The sequence below is a fragment of the Garra rufa genome, chromosome 15 (assembly GCF_049309525.1).
Source record: "Garra rufa chromosome 15, GarRuf1.0, whole genome shotgun sequence".
Taxonomy (NCBI): domain Eukaryota; kingdom Metazoa; phylum Chordata; class Actinopteri; order Cypriniformes; family Cyprinidae; genus Garra; species Garra rufa.
In genome coordinates, this window is record NC_133375.1 from 42,117,396 (window position 1) to 42,144,237 (window position 26,842).

At 34.3% G+C, this 26,842-nt stretch overlaps 1 protein-coding gene across 2 annotated transcripts in view; it reads left to right on the top strand.

Annotated features, from left to right (window-relative positions):
* cltcl1 (clathrin, heavy chain-like 1) overlaps positions 1–26,842 on the top strand; it is an 80,450-nt gene that overhangs the window by 21,017 nt on the left and 32,591 nt on the right. For both annotated transcript variants that reach the window (XM_073818649.1, XM_073818650.1), the window contains exons 4-12: positions 7,037–7,198; positions 7,292–7,405; positions 10,277–10,450; positions 12,781–12,978; positions 13,061–13,261; positions 19,829–19,981; positions 20,064–20,186; positions 22,130–22,267; positions 24,015–24,179. In XM_073818649.1, coding sequence (XP_073674750.1) covers positions 7,037–7,198; positions 7,292–7,405; positions 10,277–10,450; positions 12,781–12,978; positions 13,061–13,261; positions 19,829–19,981; positions 20,064–20,186; positions 22,130–22,267; positions 24,015–24,179 — 1,428 coding nt within the window. The remainder of the gene's footprint in view (positions 1–7,036; positions 7,199–7,291; positions 7,406–10,276; positions 10,451–12,780; positions 12,979–13,060; positions 13,262–19,828; positions 19,982–20,063; positions 20,187–22,129; positions 22,268–24,014; positions 24,180–26,842) is intronic.

Genomic DNA, 26,842 nt, shown 5'->3' on the forward strand with positions numbered 1-26,842 from the left:
ATCACCCACAGCAGAAGTGAGTAAAAGGGGTTTTATGCATCTTTGCAAAGGGCCTTTCTTAATAATGTGCTTGTTGGCAAGTTCCGCCGCTAAACACAGCTAAATGTGGCTAATGTAAACATTACAGCTCATAATCCCTCAGCAGAGAGGGCCGGGGCGAGCAGAGCTCATTTGCATTTAAAGGGACCATGCAATAAAATGAGTTGATTCTTTGCAGAGCTGATTTTGACAAGGTAAAAGGGTGTTTTATTACATTACTATTGAGAATTTTTAACCAAAGTAGATTATAGACTTTTCATTAAAGGGGTCATCGGATGCCCATTTTCCAAAAGTTCATATGATTCTTAAGGGTCTTAATGAAAAGTCTATAATATGCTTTAGTTAAAAATTCTCAATAGTAGTGTAAAAAAAAAACACCCTTTTACCTTGTCAAAATCAGCTCTGCAAAAATCAACTCATTTTATTGCATGGGCCCTTTAAATGCAAATGAGCTCTGCCCACCTCACCCCTCTCTGCCTGGGATGATGAGCCGTAATGTTTACTTTAGCTTTGTTTAGCAGCAAAACTTGCCAACAAGCACATTATTAAGAAAGGCCGTTTGCAAGGATGCATAAAAAACCATTTTACTCACTTCTGCTGTGGGTGAAGCTGCATCAGGAATGATTCACACAAACATAGATGCATATGTCGATCGGGATCGGTGCTTTAATTTTTAAAAATCAGCAGCTCAGATGTCAGGAGTAAATGTTGACTGCTATGTTCATTATTACATCCAACAACAGAACACCTCAATCGCTCAATTAGAGTCTGCACCTGAGTCACACAATGGCGATCGGAGTCGGACTGTTTGAGCTCGGTGAGGGCGGGTCTAAGACAAGGCGCTCATGTCAATCAACTATCGTAGGAGTGGTCTCTATCTGTGTTTCGTCACACCCACAAGAAGCTGAGAATGACCTGATATTAAAAAGGGGATATTAATCCACTGGGTGTATTTTTATCATTGTAGGGTGGTTGTGTACACAAACTGCCAACACACATTAATGTTCAAACAAAATATAAAAGTGAGTTTTGCATCCGATGACAGAGGACTGGTCTAGTCCATTTCTAGTACAAAAATCTAAGCACTGGATGAAGTCAGTTTCAAAATTCTTGTTTAATTTTTTTTTTTAAATATTACAGAGTCAAGTGCTTTTACAGAGGGAATTTTGGGTATCTCATTTCGGTATTGTCACTCCATAATTCAGAAAAAAACATTTTATTTTTTTTATTTTTTGGGGGGTATAAAATCAAGCAAATTATATATGAACAAATCCCTCTCTAGGAAACCTTCAGAATATAGACAGGAATAAAAATCTTTGGTTTGGTTTAAGTGCTACTGAAGTGGAGATTTATGGCTCAGTGTAGGAGAAAAACGTCTAGGTTACGAAGGTAACCCTCGTTCCCCGAAGGAGGGAACGGAGACGTTACATTGGGATCTCGCCTGAGAGACCGATCACCTCTGAGCCTTATTAAAAAGGCCAATTGAAAATTGGCGAGTGGACGCGCGCGCCGGCCACGCCCCCGTACATACGGGTATATAAGATGGCTGCGCGCACCACTCAGTCAGGCTTTTGCTGAAGAGCCGGGAGAGCCCGGCGTCAGCGCGACGCCAGGGGCGTGGCAGGGGAATGTAACGTCTCCGTTCCCTCCTTCGGGGAACGAGGGTTACCTTCGTAACCTAGACGTTACCCCTTCAGTCGAATCACTTCGACGTTACATTGGGAACAAACCCATGGAAAAGGCCACGACCCTGACGCCGCGTTACGCAACAGCTTCACGTGCTGACAAGTATACGTGCCGGCAGGCGAAGTGTAACGTAACCTTCCCAACGCCCTGGGGCCCAATAAGGGGGCCCCTCCAGGGATGCCAGTTGTACTGAAGCATGGGTTGGGGGGGCGGAGCACATGAAATTTTACATGTGGAATAAGAATAATTCAATATATCCATAAAAAGTTTTTTGGGGATATACGAGGGAAACAGCGGTCTCCTCCGCTGGAATAATAAAAAACTAAGCCACAACCTGCGGGGCGAAGGAAACCCAGGCAGGATCACAGTGCAGGACTACTCCGCGCCTAGCCCTGACTGCGGGGCAGGAGGACCCAGGGTTCGCCGGAGGGAACATACTGGGAAATAGCGCACGGATCCACGTGGGAATGGCGCAGCAAGCCGACACCAGCCGGTCTTCCCGCTCGCCTGAGAGTCCCTAAGTTAGGACACGGGAGAACGGCCTCTACGCAAGGTTGGAAAACCAAGCGAAGGTAGGGTGTCGCCCAGCCCGCAGCTTCCGATTTTTACATCTGCTGGTGAGGTGCCATGAACCAAGGATCACGGCTGTCCCTGGGTATAACAGGGAGGGGCATCTACCACCATTTAGCCAACCTCAGTTCGGGGAGCATTCCCTTTCTGCGAATCCCGAGGCAGATGAAGCTGCTGGTGCGGCTAAAGTGCCGAGTGATTCAGTCTCACATATTTAACGACACTACATCGCACGACTGGGTCTGCCTCCTCCAGAGCAGAGCTTGCAGGTCTACCACCTGGTCGCGGAAAGGCGTGGTGGGGACCTTGGGCACCGAGCCGGGGTCTCGACGGTAACGTGGAGAACGCCGGGCCCGAATTCTCGACACACTTGCTGGCAGAGAAGCTTGTAGGCCCTCTTGATGGGAGCCAGGGCAGTCAGGAGCGCTGTCTTAATGACAGGAACTTTAGCTCGACTGAGGCCCGTGGCTCCAACGGAGCGACCCGCGGCCCTGAAAGGCGACGGGGAGGCCCACGAGGTATGAGGTGCGTGCTAAGCACCTCTGAGGAACCTGAGCTTGTCGGTAACTTACCCTCTTAAAGGAAGCCGGGGCAGTCAGGAGTGCTGTCTTACTGACAGAAATTCTAGCTCGACTGAGGCCCGAGGCTCCTGAGGAGCACCCCGCGGCCCCGAAGGGCGACGGGGGGGTCCCAGAGGGTATGAGGCGTTACTTGACAGAGAAAACTTGTAGGTCTCCTGCCCTCTTAACGGGAGCCAGGGCGGTCAGGAGCGCTGTCTTGATGACAGGAATGCTAGCTCGACTGAGGCCAGTGGCTCAATTGGAGCGTCCCGCGGCTCTGAAGGCGACGGAAAGGCCCCAAGAGGGTGTGGGGTGCGTTCTGGGCACCTCTGGGAAACCTCACGGCCAGTGAATGCTTACCTACTTAGCTCCATCTACTGCATGTGATACGCGGCGAAGCAGCGGCATATACTTAGAGTGAGGGGACAGTCTGCGCTCAACTCTCCTGCAGGAAGGGAAGCATACTGCAACCGTGTAACTCTGTGGAAAGCCAGCAAATAGACCTCATCTCAGTGCGAGCCTGCCTAGTCAAGGGTGCTCGGTACTGAGTGATAATTGTATCACGGCCTGCGAAGGCCGGAGAGGTCTAGGTGTCATCCCGTGCCCTACAGGGAGGGACTGCCGCGAGGGAACGGTTACTAGACCTGAGCCTGGGTGGGCCATTCTTGTAGCGCAACCAACAGACTTACTCCTCGTCCTCCCTGGACTTGCACAGAGTCTGTGCAAGGAGGCTCGCTGGGGAAGGGCGTACTTGGGCCCCGGAGGTCAGCTGAGTGCCAGCACTACTCTGAAAGAGGCAGCTGGTAATGAGAGCAATCGGGGGCGAGCGGATGTGGCTGGCCTACCGATATGCTCCAAACTAGCTGCGTCACGGGGTGGAGTCGCCATCCTGCAGGTGGTGGACTGCCGTGAGAGCCGATAGGCTGCACGGTTGAGTTTACCTGCTTCAAGTGAATGGCAAGTAGCAAAATCTGCCACGTACTCCCTGGGAGCAGATGGAGAGGCTGTAAGCCTCTGTCGTACATGGCAACCCAACCCGCGGTAAGCCACGGGCTGGCTTGTCGGCCAAACTGCGGGAAAACGCCAGTCCGGAGTGGGCCGAGATGCCATGCCCATCATGGGACTCGATCGTGCTGAAGCGGTCTCACATGAACAAGCTTAGCGGCTCTTAGCGGCTAGAGCTGTCATGTGCCCCAGGAGCCTCAGTTTGAGAGAACCGCTGTGTTGTGCCTGATTGACTCAGGAACTACAGCACTGACTGCGCGCTCTTGGTAGTAAGGCGGGCTGTCTTGAGGACCGAGTCGGGCTCCCGACCGAGGAAACGAATTTCCTCGGTTGGCCTGAAGAACCAGATGGCGGGGGTGCCGAGGCACCAGGTCCCAATGTTCGCACAACGGAACTCACGAGTGGGCTGGTAAGGCACCAGTCGAAGAGACGGTTGAAGACGCGAATACCTGTCTGCCGAAGAGGGGACAGGGGAGCTCCCATGGCCTAAGAAGGCAGGAAGGAGAGGGACTAGCCAAATGGACGCACCTCGCGCTGAGCGCTCAATCCCCGGGGCAGACCGCCGAAGGGGTGTGCGCCGGGGAAGATCGAGACGCGACAGCGGGTGCCCTTCAGGCAGATGGCTGCAACCCAGCCCTGGAGACGGAAACATACTTGTATGTGCGTCGTCGTGAGCATGTGTGCCGACAGCCTAAGAAGGGATCGGAACAGAGCTCCATCCAGGGCGGATGTTAACCCACCACTCTAACTGGACACGTGAAGTCAGGACTCTTATCAAACCCCGACCTCGTCCCGGCTGGAGAGACAGGCTGGATCGCGTCCTTCGCCAGTAGGAACGCGACCGCCGCAGGCAGAACAGAGGCACGCCTGTTTCTGAATAAAGAATGTAAGGGGTACCTGTGAGTCTGGGCGGACGCCTGGAGCCGGGCCGTACCGTCCGTATCAACCAGTGTAGTGGTATCAAGGGAACGTTGACCGGCGTGACCGTGGTGGGGCAGCCTGGGGAAAGACAGGGAAGGAGACAAAACCCAGAAGGATAAACGTCCTGGAGAAGTGTCTAACTGCACTAAGCAGTGCTTACCTACTTCCCTGGTTCCCGCGCTGGCGACATCCGGTCCCGAGTCTGGTTCCGAGGAGTGGAAGTGCTGCTCAGGAAGGAAACTCGGGGCCGGGGCCCCAGAGGTGAGAAGGCTGGGTCTTTCTGTGATTTCAAATGACCGGCTAAGTCCCGCTTCCAGCGGGAGTGCCGACAGAGTAGCTCTCTCCACCTCCGGGGGTGCTCGCATCAGGGACGCTTCGAAGCTCGCCTGCGAGGGTCTTCCGTCGCAGGACCCTGAGAGGCGAGCGGCGTCCCTCTCCCACGGGCGGCTCGACGTCGGCTGCGAGTGATCGTGTGGCTCAGCAGGGGACGGAGCTGCGGGGGGACGCCCTCGGCGACGGGCAGGCGGAGGCGGGGGCCCAGGCGGCGGAATGGTAACTTCGCGGCGGGGCAGGATATGTTGGACGGTCTCCGTCTGCCTCTGGACCGTTGGAGCGCCAGAGGAGATGCCCAGCCCGAACGACGGGGAGGCGTACTGCTCTGGCATCTCGACGGGGTATGCTGATGGGCGGACTTCAGCGTGGTCATGGTCATGCTTTCACCGCATGAACCATTCATGAGCACCACCCCAATGTGCTCAAAGCCTAAACACGTGAGGCAGCGCTCATGTCCGTTCGCTGAGGAGAGGAAACTACCACATCCAGAAACGCACGGCCGAAAAGACATCCTGAAAAGAACGTCTAAAACGGCCGCTAGAAATTGCTCTTTTGTGATCCCGGTTTGCCCAGGGAGGCGCCGCGGGGCAATGCACTCGCCGGGGCTGCTCGCTGGAATGCAAAAAGGCTTTATATGGCCGTGAAAACGGCCGCCCGCGGGACCGCGCTGGCGGCTGCCAAACAATGCTCTTTCTGTGAAACACTCTTTTAGTTATGGCAGCGCAGCAGCAGGAGGGAGCATGAACTCTGAAGAACTCTTCTCGGCTGTTTAGAGGCTCGACACATCGGCTCTGAAAGCAAAAGTCTGACTGAGTGGTGCGCGCAGCCATCTTATATACCCGTATGTACGGGGGCGTGGCCGGCGCGCGCGTCCACTCGCCAATTTTCAATTGGCCTTTTTAATAAGGCTCAGAGGTGATCGGTCTCTCAGGCGAGATCCCAATGTAACGTCGAAGTGATTCGACTGAAGGGGTAACTCATTTTGAGAAAACGGCCTTTAGAAATATGTATTGTAATTGAAATCTATTGACACAAATTGATAAAGTGCTATAAAAGAAACACTTAATAGTGTCTTTTGGGTGTTTTCTTTCTACTAGTCTGAAAAAAAACACTTTATGAAATACCAAAGAGCCCAAAATCTCAAACTTGACAGGTGCATGAAAAAACAACACACTAAAGATTCAGTTCGGGACTTCAGTGCGGGTTCACGAATCATTTGATTCAGTTCAGGACCTTTTAGTGATTTTTTTAAAATGTATTAAACAGTAGAAGACATCAAACCAATATATACAATAAAGTATACAGTACAGTAATACAGTTATAAAAATAAGAAAAAAATAAGAAAAAAAAAAAATTTACATCCATAAGCTTTTTGTTAAATTTGTTCTATAACCTTTTCATGTTTAATGAGGAACTCCAAAGTCAGACATCATTGTCCCAACCAATATCCAGCTACTACTTAGTTGTCCCTAGGAATAAATTTGTTCAAACAATTAAATGTTTGTTGTCTGCTGTTATATTCACACCAATGCCAAAGTCAAACCTACACCCTTGCTTTTAATGTATACAATTGTGTATAATTATATAATATTTATATTTATTATAATATATTAAATATATAATTTAATAATGTTTTAAATTGGTATCACATCTGTTGATAATCTTTCTCTTTTTAAGTTGACATTGTTGCATGCTTTGCATGTGCTTCCCTTTTTATTTGCTGTTTTGTTTTATTAGTATTTTTTTTATCTATTTATCTTTTTTAGAATTTGAAAGAGAAGACATTGTTTGATGAGTGAGATCTGTGATTGTAGTCCTTGAAAATCAAAAAAGTAGGGTTTGCAAAGTCCTAGAAAGTCCTGGAATATCATTTTACAGTCAGTTTGGGTGTGTAACTCTCTCTTTGTCTCTGGCTCCTGCAGCAAAATCGTGTCGTCGGCGCCATGCAGTTGTTCTCTGTGGACCGTAAGGTTTCTCAGCCCATCGAGGGTCATGCGGCTGCGTTTGGAAATTATAAACTGGAGGGAAACCCAAACACTTCAACGCTCTTCTGCTTCTCTGTCAGAGGGCAGTCTGGAGGAAAGGTGACATTAGATAGCACCACGTTCATACAGCTGTTGAATTAAGTGTGTTTCTGTGTTTTTCTGGAGTATAAAGCAGTTTTTTGTGTTCTCCAGCTGCACATCATCGAGGTCGGTCAGCCTCAGGCCGGTAACCAGCCGTTCACTAAGAAAGCAGTGGATGTGTTTTTCCCTCCTGAAGCGCAGACGGACTTTCCTGTGGCCATGCAGGTCAGACCTTTACCACACTATAGAGTGCAATAGACAGTTGCTTCTGGAAGTAAAACCTCCATTCATTTTTTTCCATAGGGAAATAAAGCAATAAGCCCCAAGAAGCCGTGGTTGACAGTGAATTTATGGTTATTCCATACACAGTGCCTTGCAAAAGTATTCATACCCCTTCACCCCCCCCCCCCCCCCCATTTTGTTTTGCTGCAGCATTACGTTAAACTGCTTTAAATTAGTTTCTCTCCACATCAATTGACCTTAATAATGACAAAGCAGAAACAAGATTTGCTAATTTTACAAATTTATTAAAAATAAAACACTGAAATAAGTACATAAGTATTCATACCCTTAACTCAGTACATAGATGAAGCACCTTTACAGCCTCAAGTCTTTTTGGGTCTGATGTGACAAGCTTTTCACATCTGCATTTGGCAATTATCTGCCATTCTTTGCCTCACCTTTTCACCTCTCCATCTCTGTCAGCTTGGACATTTTCTAGAGTCCTAGTTGTTCCAATCGTCTTCCATTATGGATAATGCTTCTGTCAACCTTCAATGCAGCAGATTTGTTTCTGAACTCTTCCCTAGATCATCGCCTTAATGCAAGTCTGTCACTGAGCTCTACAGGCAGTTATCTTGGTTTTTGCTCTGATATGCATTTTCAGCTGTTAGACCTTTTCTGAGAGGTGTGTGCCTTTCTAAATCAGACTCATTCAAATGAATTTGCCACAGTTTAACTCCACTCCAAGTGTAGGAACATCTAGAAGCAATATGAATGCTCCTGAGCTTAATTTCGAGTGTCCCAGAAAAGGGTATGAATACTTATGCAACGGGATTTTTTTCAGTTTTTTATTTTTAATAAATTTTCACAAATTAAAAACCAATTTTTTGCTTTGCCATTATGGAGTAGGGAGTGCAGATTGATGTGGGAAAAAAGTAATTTAAAGTAGTTTAACATAAGGCAGCAACATAACAAAATGTGAAAAAAAATGAAGGGGTATGAATACTTTTGCAAGGCACTGTACGTAGTGAAGTTTCACTAAATAAAACGGAGCAAATCAAGTGTAATGATATGAATAAAAACATTATTATTAAACATTAATTATAATTGTTTTTTAACAATAACTGACAAACCTCTAAAGAGGAGCTGTTGTGAATTCTGAGGTTGTTAATGGATTGTAAATGCTTATGAATTGATCTGTTTACTTAAACTTATTTCTTAAGTAATCATGTTTAATAGCAGAATTTGTGGTGAAAAACCACATTACCCATGATGCTGTACAGAAAATTCCACCAATCAGAGAGTTGCAGTGAGCAAAGTGCCCCAAAACAGATTTTTAGCTCCGCCCACTCCCATGATAAATCATGAATAATATAATCAGGTCAATCTCTTTAATCAATACTTAAATATTAGCATATGCAACAACAAATCAGAGTCAAGTATATCAGAGACAATCTAAAATAATAGAATTATATATAATTATTCAGAAAACGTATGCCAGAGGTATAATTATAACTGAATCTGAAATAAAAATTCTCTAAATAAATAAATATATTATTATTAAATATATTAATTAAAAAAACTTCTTTTAAAATGACAATCGGCAAATGAGAGTTAAGTATTCCAGAATTATATTTATACCTAAAAATAAAATAATATGTAAAAATAAATACATATATAATTAAATAAATACAATAATTTAAAAAAACTGCCTTGACCAATGACAATTGACCAATTAGAATTAAGTATTTCCAAGTTATAATTCTAATGAAATATAAAATTATACTTATGAATGAATAAATACATAAATATTACAATAAACGTCAAATAAATTGCATCTATAGTTACAACCAGCCTCTTCAGAATAATAGTTTTGAATTTGAAATTCTAGTCTATTACAATAGACTAGTCTTATTACATTTTGAATAATGTAATCCGATTACTTTTTCGATTACTTTTAGGTTACTTTTTACATAATTTGCCATTAAATGTACCAATATTGATTTAAAAAACATTCATTTTAATTTTATTTTGCTTGTTGTTTTTGTTGTTGAAACTTTTCATTTTAGGTAAGTAAGTGCTTATGATTAAATACATTTTTATTAACTGTTGTATTTTGATTAGATTTTATTTAGTTAAATTATTTATTAATTCAAATCGACATTTTTCAAGAACAATCTAAAACTCTTCTCAGTAACTGAAATAAAGATTAAATAAAATATAGATACATAGAACATTTTTATTTTGCTTGTTGTTTTTGTTTAAATTGTCGTTTTATGTTTCAATTGATTGTTTAAAAAATACATTTTTATTAACTGTTGTATTTTGTATTTAAATTTTTTATTATTTTAATCTTACATTTTTAAGAACAATCTAAAACTGTAAAAAATTTATTTTCAGTAATAGAAGTAAAGATTAAATAAAATGTAGATATTAAATGAAAAACTTACACTTTAAAAAACTAAATGAAACAATGAAACAAATATTTAATTTAATTATGTTATTTGCAGTGCTGAGTAGATTACTTTTTAAAATTGTAGTCTATTACAAATTACAGATTACTTGATAAAACGGTATTTAGGAATGTAATTTTAAGCATTTTATTTAGTTTGTTATTATTATTTTTTTAATTATTTATTTTAATTTCTAGATTGTTTTCTCTGTTTAAGTGCTCAGACTTAAATCTTAAAAAAATAGTTTAATATGTAATGTGATTCTCCTCATAGCTAACTGGTTTGATTTATGGCTTATAACACTTCAACAAAGACTTAAAAATCCCTATGGGAAAAATGAATGGACTTCCACTAAAAGTGGGTATCACTAATGTTGAATATTAATGTTGAATTAACCTCACTTGTGTGTTTTCTCTCCCAGATCGGCACGAAGCACGGCGTCATCTACCTCATCACTAAATACGGTTATTTTCACATGTATGATCTGGAGTCAGGCGTGTGTATTTACATGAACCGCATCAGCGCTGAAACCATATTTGTCACGGCCGCTCATGAGAGCACATCCGGGATCATCGGGGTCAATAAGAAGGGGCAGGTACACACAAATCCACGTGCAACACTCAAAATATGGGTTGAAAGAGAAAACAGGACAAAAACATGTACTTTAACACACTCAGACTTGCTTCTGGAGTCCAGAATTGTACATTTTATACTGTACATACACTACCGTTCAAAAGTTTGGGGTCAGTAAGACTTGTAATAGTCTTTAAAGAAGTCTCTTATGCTCATCAAGGCTGATTAAAAATACAGAAAAAAACAGTAATATTGCAAAATGTTTTTACTATATAAAATAATGTTTTTTTATTTTAACATACTTTAAAATGGAATTTATTCCTGTGATGAAATGCTGAATTTTTATCAGCTGTTACTCCAGTCTTAAGTGTCACATGATCCTTCAGAAACCCTTCTAATATGCTGATTTATTATTAGAATGATCAATGTTGGATAATATCTACAGTTGTGCTGCCAAATATTTTTTGGAACCTGTATTTTTTTCCAGGATTCTTTCATGAATAACAAGTTTAAAAAGTACAGTGTTTATTCAAAAAAAAAAAAAAAAAATTATAACAATGTTAATTATTTATTATTAACTTGTAATAAACTTTTAATTATTAACTAAACACATCCTTGGTAAATAAAAGTATTAATTTCTTTTAAAAAACGAAAAAAGAAAGAAACAATAAAAATGTGCTGACCCCAAACTTATGAACGGTAGTGTATGTTTACTGATGAATGAGCACATGAATCTTAATCACCAATATTGTTATTCATGGTTTATATATAATTTGTTTACCTACAGTATGTTTTATGTGTTTGTTTATTGATTTATTGATTTATTGTTTATTGAATTATTAAGAGTTACAATTATAACTTAATGTAAAATAATAATTAGAATTCAATAAAAGTATAACTAAATAAATATGATTATAATTAAATATGATTATTCCAAAAACAGCTTTAGAATATGAAAACTGACCTATGATGTTCAATATTCCCGAGTTAAAATTATAATTAAAAAAAACAATTAGAATTGAGTAAATGCAATTATTAAAAATAACAGCTTTTAAACGGACAATTTGCCAATGAGACGGTCAAGTATTCCAAGTAACAAATAGATAAATGTATCAGTAAAAATAAAATAATAATTAAATAAATATGAACCTAAATACATATAAAAATAAAATACAATAATAAAAAAAATAGCTTTTAAAATTACAATTTTAAAATTCCAAGTTATAATTGTAATGAAATATAAAATTATAATTCTGAATAAACAAATAAATAAATATTAAATTAAATGCATATAATATTTAAATACAATAACAAAAACAGCTTTAAAAATTACAATTAACCATTTAGAATCAAGTATTGCAAGTTATAATTGTAATCAAATATACAATTATAATTCTGAATAAATAAATAAATAAATAAATAAATATAAAATTAAATGCATATAATTTTTACATACAATAATAAAAAGCAGTTTTTAAAGTGACAATTGACCATTTAGAATAAAGTATTTCAAGTTATAATTTAATGAAATGTAAAATTGTAATTCTGAATAAATAAATAAATATAAACTTAAATACATATAATTATTAAATGCAATAAAAGCAGCTTTTAAAATGACAATTGACCATTTAGAATCAAGTATTCCAAGTTATGTTTATAAGAAAATATAAAATTATAATTCTGAATAAATATATAAATAAATATAAAAATTAAGACATATAATAATTAAATACAAAAGAAACAGCTTTTAAAATGACAATTGACCATTTAGAATCAAGCATTTCAAGTTATGTTTATAAGAAAATATAAAATTATAATTCTGAATAAATAAATAAATAAATATAAAAATTAAGACATATAATTATTAAATACAATAAAAAACAGCTTTTAAAATGACAATTGACCATTTAGAATCAAGTATTTCAAGTTATGTTTATAAGAAAATATAAAATTATAATTCTGAATAAATATATAAATAAATATAAAAATTAAGACATATAATAATTAAATACAATAAAAAACAGCTTTTAAAATGACAATTGACCATTTAGAATCAAGCATTTCAAGTTATAACTGTAATGAAATATAAAATTATAATTCTTAATAAATAAATAAATAAATAAATATAAACTTAAATACATATAATTATTAAATACAATAAAAAAAACAGCTTTTAAAATGACAATTGACCATTTAGAATCAAGTATTTCAAGTTATAACTGTAATGAAATATAAAATTATAATTCTGAATAAATAAATAAAGAATTGAAAGGGAGAAAGAAAGAAAATACATACATAAGATGAATTATTATTATCCACACGTGTCCCTAATGTGAGTGTGTGTGTGTTTAGGTGTTGTCGGTGTGTGTGGAGGAGGAGAACGTAGTAAATTACGTGACTAACGTGCTGCAGAATCCCGAGCTGGCGTTGCGTTTGGCGTTACGCAGCGATCTTCCCGGAGCCGAGGAGCTCCTGACACAAAAGTTCAACACCCTCTTCTCTCAGGGCAGCTACACGGAGGCGGCTAAAGTCGCTGCGTCGGCTCCCAAGGTCACAAAAACCCATCCAGATCCAAACCTGAGTCACACTGAATCACTGTCAGAAGTCACTGAATCCTGTCTGTGTTTCTCAGGGTGTCTTGCGAACGGCGGAGACCATCCGGCGGTTCCAGGCGGTCCCGGCTCAGGGCGGCCAGCCGTCTCCGCTGCTGCAGTATTTCGGGGTTCTGCTGGACCGCGGGCAGCTCAATAAACTGGAGTCGGTGGAGCTGTGCAGACCGGTGCTGCAGCAGGGACGAACACAGCTGCTGGAGAAATGGCTCAAGGGAGAGAAGGTGCAGTATTCGTTGGTTTCTCACATTTGTGACCCTGGACCAAAAAAACAGTCATAATGGTCAATTTAAGCTTTCCATTGATGCATGGTTTGTTAGGATAGGACAATATGTGACCCCGGACCACAAAATCAGTCATAAGGTTAAATTTTACAAAACTGAGATGTATACATCTATATGAAAGCTCAATAAATAAGCTTTCTATTGATGTATGGTTTGTTAGGATAGGACAATATTTGGCCGAGATACAACTATTTTAAAATCCGGAAACTGATGGTGCAAAAAAAATCTAAATATTGAGAAAATCACCTTTAAAGTTGTCCAAATTAGGTTCTTAACAATGCATATTACTAATCAAAAATTACATTTTAATATATTTACAGTAGGAATTTTACCAAAAATCTTCATGGAACATGATCTCTACTTAATTTCCTAATGATTTTTGGCATAAAAGAAAAATCAATAATTTTGACCCATGCAATGTATTTTTGGCTATTGCTACAAATATACCCCAGCGACTTAAGACTGGTTTTGTGGTCCAGGGTCACATATATGGCCGAGATACAACTGTTTGAAAATCTGGAATCTGAGAGTGCAAAAACATTGAAATATTGAGAAAATCACCTTTAAATTTGTCTGAATGAAGTGCTTAGCAATGCATAAATTAAGTTTTGATATATTTACAGTAGGAAATTTAACAAATATCTTCATGGAACATGATCTTTATTTAATATCCTAATGATTTTTAGCATAAAAGAAAAATGGATTATTTTGACCCATACAATGTATTTTTGGCTATACAAAATAAAAAAAGTAAAAACTAGTTACTAAAACTTTACAATTAAAACCAAAGCAGAAAATATACAAATAAAAATAAATGACAAAATGTTTTTTTAAAATGAAAATAAAAATAATAAAAACCAGTTATTAAAACTTTATAATTAAAATAAAAAATGAAAATATAAAAAATAAATTGCAAAAATACTTTAATAAATTTAAATAAAAACATACAATATAAAGTCATTACTAACACTTTAATTTAAAAATAAAAACATAAAATATAAAAATAAAAACACAAAGTTGTCCAAATGAATTTCTTAGCAATGCATATTACTAGTCAAAAATTAAGTTTTGGTATATTTATGGTAGGAAATTTACAAAATAACTTGATGGAACATGATCTTTATTTAACATCCGGATGATTTCTAGAAGCAAAATTGACCAATTTGACCCATACAATGTATTTTTGGCTACTGCTAGTAAAGACTTATTTTGTGGTCCAAGGTCACATTTATTACTTATTAACTCATTTTTCATTGTTTTATTTTAATGTATCTGTGCATTTATGAATTTTGGAAAACAAAAGTTAAGTTTAGACAGTATTTGTAGACAGATTTAACAAAAATTATGAGAGTCTTTAAATCCACCCAGTACGGAGATTGAAGTTTTTTTATTATTAATTATAGTTTTATTTAAAATGACCTAAAATGGGGCATCTAAATAAAAGCTTTATTTGGTTTTATTTCCTTATTGGTAACACTTTACAATAAGGTTGTATGAATTAGCATTAGTTAATGCATTAGTTAACATGAACTTAGCATGAACAACAACTCTGTTTAGCATTAGTTAACATTAGTTAACGTTAACTTACACGTTTATTAATGCATTTATTCATGTTAACAACTGAATTAATTAATGTTAGTTAATGCATTAGTTAACATGAACTAACCATGAACAACAACTCTGTTCAGCATTAGTTAATCCTAGTTTACGGTAATTTACACGTATAGTAATGCATTTATTCATGTTAACAACTGAATTAATTAATGTTAGTTAATGCATTAGTTAACATGAACTAACAATGAACAAGGCATCTGTTCAGCATAACTTAATCTTTGTTCATGTTAACTTATTCATATATTAATGTGTTTGTTAATGCATTAGTTAACATCAATTAACAATGATCAACTCCACTGTTCAGGATTACTTAATGTTTTGTTAATGTTAATGTATACATTTACTAATGCATCTCTTTACATTAACAGATTAATTAGTTAACATTGTGGTTAATGCATTAGTTAACATGTACTAAAATGAACAAGGCATCTGTTCAGTATTGCCTAATCTTTGCTCATGTTAACTTATTAATACACTAATGTGTTTGTTCATGCATTATGCCTATGCCTGTAAATAACTGTATTTAATTAGACTACATACAGTATATACACATATGTTTATGTAGAAGCTAACACACACAATGGATAAACAATACTAACTCCCCATTTGGGCTATTGGTAAACTTGGAAACCATCTAAACATCATCAGATAATGTTTCTCATGTTTGTAGACTGTTTATTAACATGACTTACCATTAACAAAGTATTTATTAAGGGAATTTGTGAACCTTATTGTAAAGTGTACACTAGTCCAACATTAACTGATGTTTTACTAACATTTGTAAACTCTTTATTAACATGATTTAGACATACCACTTACAAATAATAAACAAACAAACAAACAAACAAAAAATATATTTAACAGTTTTGTTCCCATGTGACAGCACACTAACACACACTGAGTAAGACTGTAAACGCGGGAAATCTCGCGCTGACAAACGTGACTTCAAACAAATGGCGGACGACGTGCAAGAAGAAATTGCGATAATAATATGTGGATATCTTTTATTTACCGAACGTTCGTGAGGCTAAAAAAATGTTTTGATTCAGTCGTGGAGACTGTGTGAACCACGAGAACTTTGTATGTTATGGAGCGAGCAATGTTTCCGTCTTCCGTCAGCTTGTTTTCTGATTGGAAATCGTTTAATTCCACGTGACTATCTACTGAGCGCGCGCACGTTTGTTGTTGTGGAGTTCGGCGGCAAAATCGCCCGCAGGAACAGAATGGATCAGACCTAGTAAAACACCGCGTGATATAACGGATTTACTGGCTTGGAAAGCGGGATAGAAATGGACATTCATCGAAAATAGCAGCTTTAAAACGCAAAGGTGAATACCAACTATTTGTCCAGCTTAAAGGGATAGTTCACCCAAAAATGAAAATTGGATGTTTATCTGCTTACGCCCAGGGCATCCAAGATGTAGGTGACTTTGTTTCCTCAGAAAAACACAAACGAAGATTTTTAATGAAAACCGGTGCAGTCTGCCATCCTTATCATGGACGTGGATTGACACCAAACCTTTAAAAGTAAACAAAAACAAGCCCAGACAAATCCAAATTACACCCTGCGCCTCGTGATGATACATTGATGTCTTAAGACACGAAACGATCGGTTTTTGCGAGAAACTGAACAGTATTTATATCATTTTTTTTACCTTTGATACACAGCCACTTCCATCTGTCTTGAGCACGAGTTTGTCATCAGTCACGTCACATGTGCACACGCTCTAGCGTAGAATACGCAAACTCCGGAAGGGGAATGCAGTGAAAAGTCCCGGATTAGTTTGCTCAAGCAAACGTAATCTTTTAGCTTTAAATCGGTTTAAACAATCAGGATACGCGCAAGTAATTACCATTTCACTAGTTCGCTTTTGCATATAATAAACAGCATAAAAGTTAAGCGTGTTTGGCATGCTGTCCGGGAGAGGGCTCCGAGCTCGGTAGTCATTCCCGAGCCCGGGGCACTCCCCCTGCCCAGGGAGAGGGGTCCGAGCTCGGCATTTGGCCCGAACCCAATAGCGCTCCCCCCCTTTGCTGGAGGTGAAGAGAAAATAAAAAGGGGGGGTGGGAGGGATGCTGGAATCAGAGATAGCTGAAGGTAGGACTGCTTGGTTATTTAAAGGGACTGTAGTAATTGGATAGGGAGAGTGATTGGATAGGGAGTGATTGCTGATGATGCATTGGCCGTGTTAATTATCTGCGCGAGCTCCTCCTGAAATTTGTTAATGAAACATCACTTTGAATAGCCGCTATACCCACAATCTCTGTGCTCTGTGTAAACAATGAGTGTTGTATTCATGCGACAGATCGCTTACGGCGTTTGCGTATTCTACGTTAGAGCGCGTGCACATGTGACGTGACTGATGCCAAACTCGTGCTCATGACAGATGGACGTGGCTGTGTATCAAGGGTAAAAAATGATATAAATACTGTTCAGTTTCTCACAAAAAACGATTGTTTCGTGTCTTAGGACATCAATGTATAATCACGAGCCGCAGGGTGTAATTTGGATTTGTCTGGGCTTGTTTTTGTTTACTTTTAAAGGTTTGGTGCCCATCCAAGCCCATGATAAGGATGGCAGACTGCACCGGTTTTCATTAAAAATCTTCGTTTGTGTTTTTCTGAGGAAACAAAGTCACCTACATCTTGGATGCCCTGGGGGTAAGCAGGTAAACATCCAATTTTCATTTTTGGGTGAACTATCCCTTTAACCTGAGCATGCTTGCTCACTTCCAGTTACATTAGGAGAAACACCTCCTTCTTCGCTAAGTTTATTTATTTATTTCTGTTTATGTAATGAATTGATTATATAATGTAAATGTATATAATGCATACCACAAATATGTAATAATATAATATGTAATAAAGTTGAAAATCTAAGTGATGCATGAATGGCTTTCACTCATTTAACGTCAAGTAAAATCAATGACTGCTTTGTTATTAACCCACAAATGTTAGTTAAACGTTAGTAAATGTTGGACTTGTGTACACTTTACAATAAGGTGCACAAATGATCTTATTAAATACTTTGTTAATGGTAAGTCATGTTAATAAATCGTCTACAAATGTTGGTTAAACATTAGTTCATGTTGGACTAGTGTACACATTATAAGGTTCACAAATTCACTTAGTAAACACTTTGTTAATAGTAAGTTATGTTAGTAAAGAGTTTACAAATGTTAGTAACACATCAGTTAATGTTGAACTAGTGTACACTTTACAATAAGGTTCACAAATTCATTAGTAAACACTTTGTTAATGGTAAGTCATCTTAGTAAAGAGTTTACAAATGTTAGTAACACATCAGTTAATGTTGAACTAGTGTGCACTACAATAAGGTTCACAAATTCATTAGTAAGTGCTTTGTTAATGGTAAGTCATCTTAATAAAGAGTATACAAATGTTAGTAACACATCAGTTAATGTTGAACTAGTGTACACTTTACAATAAGGTTCACAAATTCATTAGTAAGTGCTTTGTTCAATATAAGTAATGATAGTAAAGGGCCTATGAACATGAATAACACATCAGTAGATGGTTTCCTCTTTAGACGTGTTTACCAGTAAGCCAAATTGATGCCTTATTATTACATAAAGTTAATAAGGTACACACAAGCTTTTGTACCTTTAAGATGGTGAGTTAGAACTGTTTATCCTTACTGTGTATCAGTATCACACTAATGTAAATATGCACAACAAGTCTAATTACCAAAAATTAAATGAAGCTGTTTACCATTATTGTTCACTATTAGCTCATGTTAACTAATGTTAATTAATAAAACTGTTAACGTGAATAGATGCGTGTAGGTCAGTGTAAACTAGGATTAACTAATGCTGAACAGAGTTGTTGTTCACGCTTAGTTCATGTTAACTAATGCATTAACTAACATTAATTAATTCAGTTGTTAACATGAATGGATGCATTAATATACGTGTAAATTAACGTAAACTAGGATTAACTAATGCTGAACAGAGGTGTTGTTCATGCTTAGTTCATGTTAACTAATGCATTAACTAACATTAATTAATTCAGTTGTTAACATGAATAAATGCATTAATAAACGTGTAAGTTAACGTTAACTAATGTTAACTAATGCTAAACAGAGTTGTTGTTCATGCTTAGTTCATGTTTACTAATGCATTAACTAATGCTAATTCATACAACCTTATTGTAAAGTGTTACCTATTTGTTACATTTATTATTTATGATCCATCTATATATCTATCCTATTTCTTGTTAATTATTTTGTCTGTTTATGGCCTTATTTAAGAGAAGAAAGTATGAAAAGTAATAAAAAATTTTTTTTTACAAAAATAAATTACAATAAATTCAACAAAGTATAAAAGAAAATATGAAAATAAAAACCAGTCACTAAAACTTTATAATTAAAATAAAAACTGAAAATATAAAAATAAATCTCAAGCATATTTTAGCAAATTAAAATAAAAACAGAAATACAAAAACGAATTACTAAAACTGTAATAAAAATAAAAATAAACAATTATAAAAATAAAAAAACAGTTACTAAAACTTCAAAATTAAAATAAAAACAGAAATTATAAAAAAATGTAAATAAAGTATAAAAGAAGTTTAGATTAAAATAGATTCAAATATAGATTTTTATAAAAATAAAAGTTTAGACAGTATTTGTAGACAGATATATATATATATATATTTTATTAATTATTTTCATTTCTAGATAGATTTTTATCTCTGTTTTAGTGCTCAGACTTAAAAACACATGACATTTTTTAAGATTTACATTTTATTTCAGCTTTATTTCAGTTACTATAAATTATATTTATAATATTTCTAGATTTTGTTAACAGCATCTTACTGTATAAGTGTTGGATTGCTGTCTGGTTAATTATTATTTCCCATGATGCCCTGCAGCTGGAGTGTTCAGAGGAGTTGGGTGATCTGGTGAAGGCAGCTGACGTCACTCTGGCCCTCAGCGTTTACCTGCGAGCGAATGTTCCTGCTAAAGTCATCCAGTGCTTTGCTGAGACGGGGCAGTTCCAGAAGATCGTCCTCTACGCTAAGAAGGTACCGGTGCTCACTTAAACCGCTCTATTCTGCCCTAATCTGTGTCTCTGCTGTGGTCTGATGTGTTGTTTTTTTGGGGCAGATGGGATTTTCTCCAGATTGGGTGATGCTGTTGAGGAGTGTGATGAGATCCGGTCCTGATCAGGGCCTTCAGTTCGCTCAGATGCTGGTTCAGGATGAAGAACCGCTGGTCAACATCAGCCAGGTAACAAACTCACTTACTTGCCACTAAATCTCAGTTATTTCCACATTGATCTACTGCACTTCCTAGAAATCCCAATATTTACTTTCTCAACCAAATTCCCAAAAATTTCTCCTAAAACTATAATATACATATTTTATCATTTTTAATAATAATTCAAATAATAATAAAAAAATGACAGAAAAACGCAACAAAATTACTAAAACTAAAAATTTATTTAGAAAATTTAGAAATAAGAAATAAGAAAATTTATTACAAAAAAATTACAAATGAAAATTAAAACAAAATATAAAAAACTACTTACTAAAACTTTAATTAAAATTAACTTAAAAATTTAAGATATAAAAATAAAAAACAGTTACTAAATCTAAAATGAAAATAAAAACAGAAAATATATATAAAAAATGAATTACAAAAAAATTAACTGATTGAAATAAAAACAGAAAATATAAAAAATACTTACTATAACTTTAATTAAAATTAACATAAAAATATAAAATTAAAACCAGTTACTAAAACTTTAAAATGAATGAAAAAAGCAGAAAATATAAAAATAAAAATAAATTACAAAATATAAAAAAATAAAAAAGAGACAGAAAATCTAAAAATAAAAAACAGTCACTAAAACTTTATAATTAAAATAAAAAAAGTGAAAATATAAAAAAAACTACTTACTAAAAGTTTAATTAAAATTAACTTAAAAATTAAAGATATAAAAATAAAAAACAGTTACTAAATCTAAAATGAAAATAAAAACAGAAAATATATATAAAAAATGAATTACAAAAAAATGAACTGATTGAAATAAAAACAGAAAATACAAAAAAAAATACTTACTATAACTTTAATTAAAATTAACATAAAAATATAAAATTAAAACCAGTTACTAAAACTTTAAAATGAATGAAAAAAGCAGAAAATATAAAAATAAAAATAAACTACAAAATATAAAAAAATAAAAAAGAGACAGAAAATCTAAAAATAAAAAACAGTTACTAAAACTTTATAATTAAAATAAAAAACAGAAAATATAAAAAAACTACTTACTAAAAGTTTAATTAAAATTAACTTAAAAATTAAAGATATAAAAATAAAAAACAGTTACTAAATCTAAAATGAAAATAAAAACAGAAAATATATATAAAAAATGAATTACAAAAAAATTAACTGATTGAAATAAAAACAGAAAATATAAAAAATACTTACTATAACTTTAATTAAAATTAACATAAAAATATAAAATTAAAACCAGTTACTAAAACTTTAAAATGAATGAAAAAAAAGCAGAAAATCTAAAAATAAAAATAAATTACAAAATATAAAAAAATAAAAAAGAGACAGAAAATCTAAAAATAAAAAACTACTTACTAAAACTTTAATTAAACTGAAAATAAAATATATGTAATAAAAGCCAGTTACTAAAACTTTCCAATTAAAACCAAAACAGAAAATATAAAAATATTACAAAATATTTTTAAAACATTAAAATAAATTAAGAAAGTATAAAAATTAAAACCAGTTACTAAAACTTTAAAACTGAAATAAAAGCAGAATATATAAAATGAAAAAATATAAAAAATAAAACCAGTTACTAAAACCATATAGTTAAAATAAAAACAGAAAATATAAAAATAAATTTGAAAAATATTTTAACAAATGAAAATAAAAACAGTAAAAAAGTCATTACTGAAACTTTATAAGAAATAAAAACTAAAATTAAAATTAGAGCAGAATAAATAAAAAGAAAAGTAAATGACAAAATATTTTAAAAACATTTAAACAAAGTATAAAAGAAAATATAACAATAAAAACTAGTCACTAAAACTTTATAATTAAAATGAAAATATAAAAATTAATTACAAACATATTTTAACAAATAAATAAACAAAGTAAACTAATTGCAAAAACATAAAACAAAAACATCTGTGTTTGTGTGTGTGTTTGAGGTGGTGGATGTCTTTATGGAGGGGAATCTAGTGCAGCAGTGTACTTCATTCCTATTGGACGCTCTGAAGAACAACAGGCCGGAGGAGGGGCCTCTGCAGACACGCCTCCTGGAGATGAACCTCATTCACGCCCCTCAGGTGAACCAATCAAACACACTGAAGCTCAAGCTGCCTTCACAGCATAATTATACAAGATGAGCCACCACAATTTCATTATTATGTCTGAAAAACTTTCTAACTTATATTATTCTCGTAATATTACAAGAATAAAGTCTAAATATTACGAGAATAAAGTTTAAATATTGCAAGAATAAAGTGGAAACATTTCAAGAAAAATTTTACTTTTTTTTTTCGGGAATATTTCGACTTTATTTTTGAAATATTTTGACAATATTCTTGCAATATTTCAACTTTATTCTCGTAATTTTGAGTTTATTTTCGAAATATTTTGACTTTATCCTTGCAATATTTCGACTTTATTCTCGTAATTTCGACTTTATTAAAATATTTTGACCTTATTTTCGAAATATTTTGACTGTATTTCTTTAATATTTTGACTTTATTTTTGAAATATTTTGACATTATTCTTGCAATATTTCAACTTTATTCTCGTAATTTTGAGTTTATTTTCGAAACATTTTGACTTTATCCTTGCAATATTTCAACTTTATTCTCGTAATTTTGAGTTTATTTTCGAAATATTTTGACTTTATTCTTGCAATATTTCGACTTTATTCTCATAATTTCGACTTTATTAAAATATTTTGACCTTATTTTCGAAATATTTTGACTGTATTTCTTTAATATTTCGACTTTATTTTTGAAATGTTTCAACTTTATTCTCATAGTATTTTGACTTAATTCACATAATATTTCGACTTTATTCTTGTAATTTTGATTTTATTCTTGAAATATTTCGACTTCATTCTCATAGTAATTTGGACTTTATTTTTGTAATATTTTGACTTTATTCTCGTAATATTTTGACCTTATTCTTGTAATTTCGACTTTATTCTTGAAATATTTTGACTTTATTCTCATAGTTGAAATAGTAGACTTTATTATTGTAGTATTTCAACGTAATTTCGACTGTATTCTCATGGTTTCAACTTTATTTTCGAAATATTTAGACTTGCAATACTTCAACTTTATTCTTGTAATTTCAACTTTATTTTTGAAATATTTCTACTTTATTATCACATTATTTTGTCTTTATTCTCGTAATTTCGACTTTATTTTTGTAGTTCAAGTGTGACTTTTTCATCTAATATTAATATTTTAATTTTCATAATATTTAAATTAATAAAATTATTTTTTTTATAATTTTATAAATTGTTATACATATCAACACTGCAGAGAGTGGTTAGTTACTAAAGTTACTAGTTACTAAAACTTTATAATTAAAATGAAAATATAAAAATAAATTACAAACATATTTTAACAAATCAAAAAAAGCAAACTAATTGCAAAAGCTAAAAGTAAAAAAAAAAATTTATTTGTATGTTTTTATACTATTAATAAAACATTAAAATAAAAATAACTTAAATGTTAATAAAATATAGATTTTTTTTCAAAAATATTAACACTGCAGAGAATGGCTAATGCAAATTTAAAAATCATGTTGAAATCATGCTGTTCTTGGTCAGAATTAACATAAATGTTAAACATGAGTGTTTAACTTGTATGTGTTTCAGGTTTTGTTAAAGAAGTTTAGCTTTAGAAGTTAAGGAGATTATTTAGTAGTTTTAGCCTGTTAGTAAGTGATAATTTGATTGTCTGAAAAAATTTAAATGCAACTCACATCATAATTTTGAATTTCAATTTCGAAAGCCATAGAATATCAAGACTTTTGCCTGTTGTGTTTATTATCTGTGTGTGTTTGCAGGTTGCAGACGCGATCCTGGGGAACCAGATGTTCACTCACTATGAGCGCCCTCACATCGCTCAGCTGTGTGAGAAAGCCGGTTTACTACAGAGAGCTCTGGAGCATTACAGCGACCCCTACGACATCAAACGGGCCATCGTACACACACACCTGCTCAACCCTGAGGTCCGAGAGAGCTTTTTTCATCAAAAACAGTCATAATTTTAATACAAATGGTCATTTTCTACCACGAATTTAGTCTCTGATTTGTGCAAACCATTTGAAGGGGCTTGTCTGCTGTGAGACTTCAAAGGAAACGCCCACTGCTGTAATTGGCTAACATTTTTGCATATGAAATCAGCATTACATTTGGAACTCAACAGCTGTGTAAACTTAGTTTATATAGTTAATAAAAAACAAATATGCAGTGTGTTTTTGTTGCAGAATAATCTTTTGAGTGTATATATATATATATTAGGGGTGGAACGGTACATGTATTCGTTTCGAACCGAATCGGTACGGGGGTCACGGTTCGGTGCATGAATTTAAACGGAGAATACACGGTATGAAAATAAAAAAAAAACTTGCCTGCAAAATAATTAATGTAATGCGGAACTACTGTTAAATACGCGGGTTCTTTAGGGACAGCTAATATTTATCCCCGCTTTAGCTCTGAAGCTCTGATTGGCGTCGATGCAGCCGAGCTCCGCCTATGTATGCGCTCTATCAGAGCCCGTCTACATTCTCTGGCACTCTGCAATTTTTTGTCAGCTCGACGGTCCATCATTGTGGTCCAGGGATTTCCTGAACTTTGATTTGTCAAGCCCCCATTATTTTGACGCTAATAGAAGAAACAATGCATGGAGACGCATAGGCTTGGAGCTAGAGCGCAGCTGATGGTTGCTTAGAAACGGCAGACGCTTCCGGAGCGCAAGCGCCCGAGCGCTTTGTTGATCAGGAAGAAAGCGAACGGCCCCTTAGATCGCAAGTTTGGGAAAACTTCGCTTTTCCAGTCAGTTACAGTAGTACAGGCGAGAGAGTGGTGGAAAAGACGAGGACTGTGTGTTGCCGTTGTTCAGCGGTTGTTGCTGGGTATGTGAGTGGAAATACATCTAGTTGCCTTCTGCATTTTTGTTTTGCTTTTCCCTCCACTGTACCGAAATCATACCGAACCGTGACGTCTGAACCGAGGTACGAACCGAACCGTGACTTCTGTGAACCGTTCCACCCCTAATATATATATATATATATATATATATATATAAAAAATAATTTTTTAAACTCAAATAAAAATGTTTAAATTCATATTCACATGTTTACATTTTTAAATTCAAATTCAAAAATATATTAATAGGTTTCTGTCTGTCAGAGTGGTACTGAACATTTCACAGTGTTAAATATTTTAAATTCAAATTAATATTTTAAAATTCAAATGTTTAATTTTTTTAATTCAAATTCAAAAATATATAATTATACTGAACATTTAAGTGTTAAATATTTTCAATTTAAATTAATATTTTTAAATTCAAATTCAAATGTTTGCATTTTAAATTTAAATTTAAATGTTTACATTTTTTTATTAAAATTCCAATGTTTACATTTTTTTATTCAAATGTTTAAATTTTAATTAAAATTCAAATGTCTACATTTTTAAATTCAAATGTTTACATTTTTAATTCAAATTCAAAAATATATAGATTTTTGTCTGTCAGAGTGGTACTGAACATTTCACAGTGTGAAATATTTTAAATTCAAATTCATATTTTAAAATTCAAATTCAAATGTTTAAATTTTCTATTCAAATGCAAAAATATATTTAATTGTACTGAACATTTAACAGTGTTAAATATTTTCAATTTAAATTAATATTTTTAAATTAAAATTCAAATGTTTACAATTTAAATTCAAATTCAAAAATATATAAATAGGTTTCTATCTGTCTCAGAGTGGTACTGAACATTTCACAGTGTTAAATATTTTAAATTCAAACTAATATTTTAAAATTCAAATGTTTAATTTTTTGAATTCAAATTCAAAAATATATAATTGTACTGAACATTTAACAGTGTTAAATATTTTCAATTTAAATTATTATTTTTAAATTAAAATTAAAATTTTTGCATTTTAAATTTAAATTGAAATGTTTACATTTTTTTAATTAAAATTCAAATGTCTACATTTTTAAATTCAAATGTTTACATTTTTAATTCAAATTCAGTAATATATAGATTTTTGTCTGTCAGAGTGGTACTGAACATTTCACAGTGTGAAATGTTTTAAATTCAAATTCATATTTTAAAATTCAAATTCAAATGTTTAAATTTTCTATTCAAATGCAAAAATATATTTAATTGTACTGAACATTTAACAGTGTTAAATATTTTCAATTTAAATTAATATTTTTTAATTAAAATTCAAATGTTTACAATTTAAATTTAAATTCAAAAATATATAAATAGGTTTCTATCTGTCTCAGAGTGGTACTGAACATTTCACAGTGTTAAATATTTTAAATTCAAATTCATATTTTAAAAGTCAAATTCAAATGTTTAATTTTTTGAATTCAAATTCAAAAATATATAATTCTACTGAACATTTAACAGTGTTAAATATTTTCAATTTAAATTATTATTTTTAAATTAAAATTAAAATTTTTGCATTTTAAATTTAAATTTAAATGTTTACATTTTTTTTATTAAAATTCCAATGTTTACATTTTTTAATTCAAATGTTTACATTTTAATTAAAATTCAAATGTCTACATTTTTAAATTCAGATGTTTACATTTTTAATTCAAATTCAAAAATATATAGATTTTTGTCTGTCAGAGTGGTACTGAACATTTCACA